Below are 10842 nucleotides of genomic sequence, written 5' to 3'. Positions count from 1 at the left end.
AGTACCTGGTCTCAATTTATCAGCTGGAATTACATGAGTGAATGTAATAAAAAATACTACTCTCTTCTGAAAATTGCACTAGACAGCTGCCTATTTGTTCACCTGAAGCTCCAATTCCAAAATAGAACATATGATGAAAATATAGTGTATGTATGTATCTATCATGGCATATGATATAGCATAATATTATATATATTATAAATAATGTGTGAGTGCATATACATATATACACACACACATAACAATAGTAAGGTTAGCATTATGAAGCATTAGTGTTGAACCTGCCAGTTTTTCTGTCTGTTAGCAGAGGAACAGGAAAGAATAATTTAGTTGCTCCTATTTTCCTCAACTTTGGAAACAGTAGTTAAATTTGTTTTTATTTTATTTTGTTCTAAACCCAAGGTGCTATTCACCACGCAGAATACAGAGCCATCAGTGATGATGAATTTTGATTTGAATGGAGATGTCATAAGCTGGGTACTCCCCCAGCAAAGGGTTTGGGCAAGGTCTCTCAGCTGACAGGGATCTCTGCACTTGGACTGACAGCAGGTCCAGGAAATTACTGATGACCCTGTGCCAGCTGCCTACTGGTGTTACTGAAGTTGTTAACTGTGCTTTTATTGAAATGACAAACTGCTTCACACACAGCTCTTCTGGAGAAGCAGTTCGCCACCAGGTGGCAGATACCACAACTTGAATTTCAAATGCTGGAGAGACCAAACGGCAGCACTGATTCAGAAAAACCCTATCTGTTGCACATGTATTTTAGAAAGGTAAACAGATGCTCTTCTTCTTTTGACCAAGTCCAAGGATGTACTGCATGGACCCTACAATGCTCCAAGTTACAGACTATTGGTAGTTGACTACTGTGTTATAATAAATTTTAATTCCCAGATGAATTCTTGTTAAGAAAAAAAAAGCCTTTTTGGTTCACTACAGACCTTCCTAGAGTAAGAGTAAATATCTCATCCAATACTTGCTCATTTATACCTGTACTGTTCTGTAGGCTAAAGCCTACATAGGACATTTAGTTTCTTACCAATTTCAAATATACTGGTTCAGAATAGTGACATAAAATTGGTCCTTGAGAGCATTCATGAATAGAATGAAGAGCAGAAAATGAAAATATTGCCAAGGTATTTCAACAGTGCTTAATTCACTCTACTAAAGGTACTCAGTCCTCCCTGTAACAAAGAAAAGCATTATGAGCCATTTCCAAATGCTGGGCCTTCCTTTGTAATCTGTTCATGTCAGATCAGAACCACAAGTCTGTATAATTTGTCTAATATGTTAAGACTGCAGATGCTCCGAGGCAGTAACCAGTTCTTGTCCCTGTATTTGCAGAGGGTTTGGCTGCCGGTACCCTGACAAAGCACTTAATCGAGCAGTAAGAGGTCATTATCACAGTAAGTCAAGGTGCTTTACAGGCAGTTTAAGAAGCTTTAAGAAGCAAGTATTGGAGCAGGAAGAAAGTGGGAGCTGAGGGACAACCATGAAATGAATGAACTCTTAGTGAGTGTTTTAACTCCCAACAGTGCTAACATTTCAGAAAGTCTGTGATAGAAATGAACCTGAACTTTGAAGATTTGTTTCTAGTATTTTTTTTAAGAGAAACATATTTTCATTATTTTTGTAAGCTTTGTCATTACAAACTTGCATTTTTCTCCTACTAATATCTGCCATCATAAAACAAGAAAACAATTGCTTTTCTAGGTTATCTTCTACATGGACTTGGAGCTGCTGCTGCCAAGACCTATTCAAGTTATATTTTGTCTCTGTGTTTTATAAGCTTTATTAGTACTTGCTTCACTGTGCAAGTGCAATATAGAAGTGAGAAAATTTCTTTGTATTTTACTGATTTATCTGCATCAGTAAGTTTTTGAAAATTAAAACATGGAACTTATCAATGGACTTTTAGATTAGGCATAACCTACTCTAATCTTAATCTTAACCTGTTACCTGAACTGCATTAACTCTCTTCCAGCTTCATTTAGCATATGGCCCAGGTGTGGATATAGAGAAATACATTTCATAAACTATGTATTTTGCAAAATTAAACTATCACACCACTTAAAAAATGCTATTTTTAAGATTTGAAACATACTGACATGGTGTTTGTTCAAGTATATTTGCTGTATTAGAACCACAAATCATCAAATGAACATAAAACCAACACAATTAAAGAAACAAACCACTGCAATTTAATAGCAACAATCTCACTTTACAAGATAGCAATGATGGAAACTTTGCAAAGGAATGTGAAAAAAAGAATGCAATTAAAAATGACAGATTTAAGACAACAGAAAACTGGAAATTAAATAGCACAATAATTCTAGTATGGAAAATTTTTATTCAGAATGTTTACATATGCAGCATTCTGATTAATAAGTGACACTGTATTACCAGCACTTACTAACATCTGATAAATACTATGCCCTTAAAGTCATATTTTTCTGTTCAGTGACCTTGCACAAACTGACAATAAGTAACCCAGAGCCCAAAACCAATTCACAGGTGGTCAGTACAAAATTCCAAAACAGGACAGGAAAGGACCTGCCACATACACAATGAGTAAAAATGTAATTTAGTGCTAATACGGTGATATCAATATTCAATGCACTCCACAATATTTTAGATTCCTTTTACAACATATACCACTTCCAAACATGAACCAAAGCAAAAAGTGATCTGGCTTTGTGGATGGAAAGGAGCACTGACCTGGGAACTAGGAAATCAGGATTCAACTCCTGGCTAGAGATCAAGGTTCCCAAGTAAGACTTACAGTAATATGGAAATTACAAGACTCTCTATGAAAACCTTGAAATTTACTGAAAATAAAACAATGAATGTCAGTTGAGGCTTATTATTACAAATTAAATAGAAACTATATAGCATTTAAATCACTTTGGAGATTATGTATTAACTTTAGTAAGCATGCCTGCTGCTAATCTGCATAAAAATAACTGAATGAAACATGATAAACTGAATGTATACAAAGGATTCCACAAAAGTGGAAGTCTCATACTTCCTCTTCTTTGAACCCAATTCATGAAAAAGTGAGAAGAGTGCAGTAAGTGTGAGTACCCACAGAAATCTCAGAAAGAAAACTGGCCCATGGGAAGTGTGACTTGACAGGAAATTTTGGTGATACCAGGATTTCATTTGCAATGATACTTAAGCAAATCATTACATATTTATCAAGATACAGATGATGCTTTTCTGAAAAGGGGTCTAAATTTCAGTATTGACTTAAGCTCATGAGAGCTGCAAAAGAAAGTCACACGAGCATAAATATGCACAGGAAAAATGAAAGCAAAGCATTTTTCTTTTTAAATACCATAAAATAATGTGATAACCACTAACAGAGGAAAAAATCCACAAAGATACTTTTTGCAGTTTATTTTCAATTATAATTTTTGGATAACCAAGCAGCCCTGTATGGAAAAAGCACAGAAGAGTAATTCTGGCACTTTTGGATAGTACATTTGTTTTTTCCCCAATTTTTTTAGACACATTCAGTCCACTTGCTCGGTCGATAGTCCATTTTATATGAGCATGATTAGCTCATGGGATTCCAGAGGAAACTAACAATATATACAGTCACTGAAACTATCTTCTTGGCTACTCTGGGCCCTTTAAAATGTCTTCTAAGTCTATCCTGGCTAAACAGAATCCACAATATACATGATAGCTACAGAATACACTGTATTGAAATGAGAAATGCTCAGCACAAAATGGGACTCTTGGCATGCAGCTTAAAATAAAAGGTAGAAGTTCAGAATTTTATAAAATCTCAAATGGGGTCAATTAAAAGGACTTAGCAAAAGAAGGGACTGTTCATTGTTACTGTAAAAAAGGCACTTTGAGAAAATGGTACCAGAATTGGAGGAATCTTAGTAGACACAAAGTTCAGTTTGGTTTCATAAAAAGGCTTCAATGCTAAGGGATGCTACTCAAGTTTCCTGCAGTTGTACATTAAAATAAATTGCTGAGTAGTTTATAATAAAGGACATAATATGCTTACAACCAACTTGTAAAATTAAGAAAAGCATAGTATAAGCAAAATATTACTAAAAGCAGCAATGCATAGCCTTTCATTGAGATAATGCACAATTTTGGACACCATGTGTCAAACTCCTGTATTTAAGATACTTTCAGTAGCATTATCAACATAAAATTGGCCTACAAAACAAAAGCTTTACCAGCTCCCATTCATAAGGAGATTGAGGTCATAAACCAACCAAAACAATTTGTCAGTATTTTCAACATCCTGGATGACCAATATCAAGTATATGGAATAACAATCACACTCTTTGTTCAGCTATCTCACTGGAGGCAGCTGTTAAATCAGAGGAATGATTTTAATTCTTTTCTAACATTTACACAGTAATGCATTTAAGTTCTTTCAAATGTTGCTCACCACAGTTTGTTTTTCTCTTTTCTCTCCACAGTATAAAAAAAAAAAAGAAGAAAAAAAGAAAAAAAAATATCAAGCACTTCCACAGAAAGGATATTTGGCAATTTTATACTCCACTGAAGGGTGGATTTTCACAATAGCTCATTTTAGATTGAAAGTCATTAGTGGTCTTTCCTCTCGTTTCTGCCAAGGACTCTTCTTATCTTCCCCTTGGTCATCTTCCTCATCCTCCTCATCTTCATCATCATCATCTTGAACGGATGTTCCATGTTCAGGACTAGTTAATGGCTCTGGTTTGGTATCCACAGTTCTGGTTTCCTCCTGCAGGCTGGGCAGCTGCACACCACTTCTCTTACTGGTGCCTTCTAGGAGGCATCGGAGAGCATTGTCCTCAGGGCTACAAACGGCTGTTCCACACTCGCTGCCACTTTGGTCCATGTCATCCAAGTACACGAGCTGTGTGTAAGCTGTGCTGTCTGAAACCTTCCGCTCTCTCTGCTGGTGCTCCTGCACTGGGGGGTGACTCTGAGGTGCAGACAGGTGATCTCCTCTTCCCTTTCGGGCAGATTTTGGTTCATTCATGTCAACACCGGAGTCCAAACTGGCGTCGTTACTCCCGTTCCTACCAGCTCTTTGGAGATCAATGTATGAATGTCTAACGTGAGCATTGGAACGCCCGTCTAGAGAAACAAACCATGCTCGAGGGTGAGGCAATGGCTTCCCACCTCCCAATTCCATCAAAGCCTTTTCTGTAAGAAGCTGCACTTCGCTATTCATCTGAGCCAGGGATGCATCGTTAAGAGAGGCAGGAATGGAAATAGATTCAGACATGGAAGCATTTTGCTGACTCCACTCAGCTGCACCTGCATCTTGCAAATGTTGCTGAGATATTGCTTGGGATGCCAACTGCTGGGGCTGCAGCTGCTGGGCAGGGTGTGGGAAGAGCCGTGCGTGAGGGTTAGGAAGCTCAGCCTGAAGTCTTTCTATATCAATCTGCTGGTCAGCTGGGACAACCAGGGGCTGGCTAACAAAAGGGTGTTCTCCAGGCAGCTTCATGTAATGACCTGGGATGACCAGTGCAGGCAAAACCTTTCTGTAAACACTGTCATTGACTTGGTCGACAGAATTGCAGCAGATTAACTGACCTGGTCGAGGGAAAGACGTAGGTCTTTCAAGGTGATCAACTGAACGAGACATCATACAATCAGTAGGTCTGCAGTCCAGCAGCTCTTTTTCAGGGGCTGAAGGTGTGGGGTATATTTGTTCCTGAATATTGTATTTACTTCCAGTAGCAATATGGTTCATAGATACTTGAATTTCTCTCTCTTGCTTTTCAAATAAAGGCTGAGACAGCATAGCATTGTAACTTCTCCTATATTCCTCTTTGATAGGGGACTCATAGCCTTCAGCTGTTTCTGTAGATTTTCTTGTCTTTAGAGGAAAACTATCTGCTGACTTGTGGTAGTCTTTTCTTAGAGACCCACTGGGAGTCAGGTCATCCAAGGAAATTCTACTCTTGTCTTTCTCCTTGTCAGAGAGCAGTTCCTCTCGGGAGCTAAACTCCTGGGAAGTACTGAAGGAGTGTTTGAGCATAGGTGTATGCATATCTGCTTCTCCAGTAGGTGATACCATCTCCATGTGGACAGCACTGATTAATTCCTTTGCCCCTGAGTTTTCAGCGTGTCCATTGCTAGCAACGGACAATCCACCTGGAAATTCTGACTCACGACGTGAAAATATTAAATTTATATGGGACATTGAGGTTGCTTGATCCTTCTTAGAAGTGTCCAGTGCTGTCGAAAGTTGCAGTTTCTTATGATGTTGACGTGGTCTTAGACATTTTCTTCTATAAAAGCCAGTAACAAAAGAAGTTATAAATTTATGAATGTTGTACACAGAAACAAGAGAAGCGAGTGTGTCTTAACAGAAGATTTTTAAGCAATGGTTAGTATTAGGGGAATTGAACTTTTATTACATAATCTAAAAATTAAAAGCTTATCCCAGCAGCGAAGATAAAATTAAAGAATAACTAATGTCATTTGGGAAATATCTCAAGTACCAATTACAAACTGGAGTAAATGTCTAGAGAAGGCAAGTATAAAATCACTCATTAGTAGGCATTTGCTGATAATTTAACATTCATTTTAATACAATGCCAACAGAAAGATCATTTGCAAATGCATAACAGGTAGAGAGATCTTGAACCTATGCCCATGTTTGATAGGAAGTTACATGGAGAACACAGGTACAGATATATGTGATTCACTCAACTACCATCCTCCCAAAGGCAGGGATTTATATGCTGCATGTAACCAGGAACACAGGAAATTTGATCTCACTGTTTCTTTCTTTTTCAAGCATTTGCTTGCCTTTTCTTTTTCCCCCAAAGGAAAAATGTTTCAATACAGAAGTTTTTAATTTCATAAGCAAAAAAAAGCTTGTGTTTTCAACATGAACTAAGTAATCAGGATGGTGAATCTTACCTGCAATAATACAAAAGCAGACACAGCAAGACTAGAAGTATGAGAGCCATCCCTCCTAAAATTGCCAAAAGAAACATTGTGTGATAGCTGGTAATGTCGTGTGTTACAACGGGACCTGGAAGGCCAGAAAAGAGAATTTAGACCTGTAATAATCTGCAAATAGGAAGAGGAGCAACAGTTGAACAAGGAGAAGGACACTTTCCCTTATTATGAGGGTGCTAAGCAAGTGCTGCTCATTGCTCTGGTGCCTACTGAACAGACCATCTCTGGAGAAGGGAGCAAGCTGTGAAGAAAGCATGTGCTGGTTTTCATGACTGCAAGTCCAGCTAGCTCATTCTGTGGAAAAGCAGTTAGTTTCAATGGGAGCATGCATCAGTGAATGCTGCTTTCCAGGTCCTAATGCTGACACTGTGTGCCAAAAAGCTCTCACCACTGGAGAAAATGCTGAATCCATCTCAGCATCTCCCAGCACTGTAATGCACAAAGCAACACTGTGGGCAACAACTACTCTTTAACATCTGTGGCTCTTCACACCAAACAGTACAGACAGTGCAGTACAGGATTCTCTGGAAGAGGTGTTGGTGCTCTGAAGTTTCGATCAAGCCAAGCCAAGCAGATCTTCAGTAGCTTTAATTACCAGGCCACTAGTGAAAGAGTGTTGTAACTCCAGGTTTAAATAACACTTAGTAAATGTTCTAACACACAAAGGAACGCACACATGTGGACAACATCTGTTCCCAGTTATGCATGTGTGACCCAGTTGGTTTGTGAAATCCTTATGATGATTTTGAAATAAAGACCCAAATTTTCATCTGCAGGCAAGGAGGTACAGCACCAGCTGGCAGACTAACATGCATGTACTGTGAAGCACAGCAAACTTGGCCAACTTAGAGGGTCTAGGTCATAAAGTTTGCAAAACCTCATCTGTGGATCTTCAGTGGTCTGTAGAGCCACTGCTAGGAAAACAAAGATCATTTTTGTCCATTTTTGAGATAAGAACTCAAACACATTCAATTAGGAGATAAAATATGCAAAAATACATTAACTCATTAAAAGTAACATAAATTGTATTGCGTTTGGGAAATCTAAATATTAATACATTCTCTCCTACCACTACCATTGCATAATTCATTTTACTGTTGCTTTAGGACATTAAGCAAAAAGAAGACAAGATAGATCACTTGAATTTTTCATGAAAATGTTGTTCCCATTGCAATAAATTTTTAGGAACTCAGATCTACCCCTAGAAGGAAGGAAAAGTAAAATACAAGTAGCAACTCTGCCATACAAGGTAAATCACAAGGACAAATAAGCCTTCTCTTGTTAAGAGTTACAGGCTTTGTAACCTCAGAGTTACAAGCTCAATTCTATGACTAGTGTAACTTCCTTGAAGTCTGGGATAGAACTGTACTGGAAAATGTTTGGCTCAGAGAAGTTGCTTTTTCTTTAAGAACAATTATTTTGTGAAATTCTATTTAATTTAATATGATAGCCTATTCAGATCTGCACCTGCCTCTAAATTCTGTTCAGCAATGAATCAGCTGAATAGCCCAGCATTTAATATCTATCATTTAATAGAACCTCAAATAAGAAACTCACATATTATGAAACTACTTAATGATGAGTAGACTTTAAAACTTGTACTCATGTAAGAGTTTGGTTTTGTTGGTTATATTTAATTTAATGAGCTTGCACAGCCAAGGCAAGCATGTTTTCATTTCTACTAGATTAGGTTTTTATCTGGAAAGCCTAATAAAATCTGTAAGGAGTTCTGGGTTGGGGTTTTTTTTGTTTTCTTTTTTTTGATTGATGATTGACTGATTGGCACTTTTATACACCGAGGTATCTCAGATTATTGGTGACTGAAGAGCTACTTCCAAGAAATCTGAGGCAGCTACAGACAGAGAAAAAGGAACCAGAAGTTGCAGCACTAATCATCTCCAAAGCACATATAATTAATGGCTAGTTCAAAGTCATTTTTTACAATTATGCCAAGAGGTTTGCAGATGGCAACAATTAGCTCTGTACTAATGCCACTCTAAAATACCTCCTAGAACTTCTAAGCTAAGTTATTCACAGTGTAAATTAATCAGTCACCAAGATGATGCAAAGCATAACTCAGGGCAAAATGGGCATCTTCAGTGCAAAAGGAAAAAAGTGTCAATCCATCATCCATCCATCCATCCATCCATCCATCCATCCATCCATCCATCCATCCATCCATCCGGAAGTGTCTAACCCAGGATAACGCTGGTTTTAGGTGAATCCATATCTCTGTGAGTTTCTGTACAGACACTTCACAGCACCTGTTCTTCTTCTACCTGCTGGAACACCAACACACTGTTTTCTAGCAATGGCTCTACCAGGCAGTGGTGACACAAATGCATCAAAGCAGGAACACTTTGAAATGTTCCCCATTGAAATGACACAGATATTTTGAGCACCAGGGTTGCACCACACAATCCTGAAAAAAATTAACCCTTTACTTTCAGATTTCTGTTTTCTAACAATCCATTATTGATCTGTGGTGTCTCAGATGAGGTCATTCTGGAAAATATAAACATTATATAAAAATAAATAATTACCCAGCACTGCAAATATCATTAAAATCCAATTCCATCTTACCTGGGATAGTAGGTGACATAGCTGCAACCCAGTAGCCCAGCTGAGGTGCAATATAAGTCCAAGTCAACTGATTTCCTTCTTGTTGTACAATGCCCAAACTACTCTTCAGCCATGTCCCTGTAAATGTAGAAATTGTAGGAAGATGTTACAGATATTCACACATTCCTCTGCAAACAAGAGGAAAATCAAGCAGTAACAAAACCTATCCATGTGCACTAGGGTTTGTGTGTGTTGCTGTGAAGTGGCAAGTGGTGCCTTCTGGTCACTGGCATTTGAGAGCACCAATGGCTTTCTCAGGAGCAAAAAAGCAACCTAAACCCAAAACATTTAAGATTAAATAAAACTAGTAAATCTTCAAAACCCATTAAAAGAAAACATTTATTGTTGTATTGGGTTCCCCTGTTTTGAAGATAGATATTCCTGAAGCTGATTATAATAAGACAGCCAACTTAAAAAGTGTAGTTCAAGAGACATCGCATCTCTCCGACCACACTTGAGTTCTACACACCACCTTGCTACCAGCCCTGGCTGTCAACTTCTAGAAGACAGAGGAAAATGTTTCCTCAAAATGGCTTTTCTATACAGAAAACAAAAAGCTTAGTTACTGCCAATGACCAGAATTACATTGCACCACTGCTGTGATTAACTCTGTTAATCATTCAGTATCTGTATAATAGCCCCAGGAATACTGTTTGGTAACAGATGATGAGTTTTTTAAAACATGTTTCTTAAAGGAAACAAAATACTCTTTTTTTAAAAATTATGAACTGATAATTTCAAAATAAGTAAGACTAACAATTTAAAAGCAATCTGTTTAAGTCCAGGTTGACAATCTGCACTAGTCAAGAGTTTATCTAGTTCATGAAGATTACTTTTATTCCAAGAGTTGGATTATGAAGACCTTTACAACTGAACCACCTTTTTGTCATTCATTGAGATCCCTGATTCTGGGGCTGTCACCTTAGTTTCTGATGTAATAAATACCCAGAATGGCTTTAGACTGCTCCTGTATTCATCCTCTCTGAACGAAACTGCTGGCCTTGACATGAAGAGCAATCACTGAGAGGCCACCCCTGGTGCCAGGCAGTGTTCCCCAAACCTGCAGTCCTGGCTTGGCACCTCCAGTGGGTGCCATAATAGAGGGCTTGGCCTCCTTAAGGCCTCACATATTTTGATGGCCACCACCAGGATGCTGATCTGTGTACAGAGGAGGGATAAACCCCTCTGCATTTCTGTAGTGCAGTTCTCTATTTCTGTGCTGAAGGGGGAAGAATGCTGTATTTCCCTTACCCAGCTTCAAACGCTCACTTGAAAGGA

The 10842-nt window shown here is 38.2% G+C and overlaps 1 protein-coding gene across 1 annotated transcript in view; it reads right to left on the bottom strand.

The window, feature by feature from the left end:
- Window positions 1–2178: 2178 nt before the first annotated feature.
- The window catches only part of FAM171A1 (family with sequence similarity 171 member A1), an 86859-nt gene continuing 78195 nt past the window's right edge, over window positions 2179–10842 (bottom strand). The window contains exons 6-8 of the mRNA XM_066552802.1: window positions 9526–9642; window positions 6901–7015; window positions 2179–6263 (exon numbers count right to left, since the gene is read on the bottom strand). Coding sequence (XP_066408899.1) covers window positions 4559–6263; window positions 6901–7015; window positions 9526–9642 — 1937 coding nt within the window. The 3' untranslated portion in view covers window positions 2179–4558. The remainder of the gene's footprint in view (window positions 6264–6900; window positions 7016–9525; window positions 9643–10842) is intronic.

Source organism: Molothrus aeneus, chromosome 1 (genome assembly GCF_037042795.1).
Source record: "Molothrus aeneus isolate 106 chromosome 1, BPBGC_Maene_1.0, whole genome shotgun sequence".
NCBI lineage: Eukaryota > Metazoa > Chordata > Aves > Passeriformes > Icteridae > Molothrus > Molothrus aeneus.
This window is presented reverse-complemented; position numbering and strand designations above follow the sequence as displayed.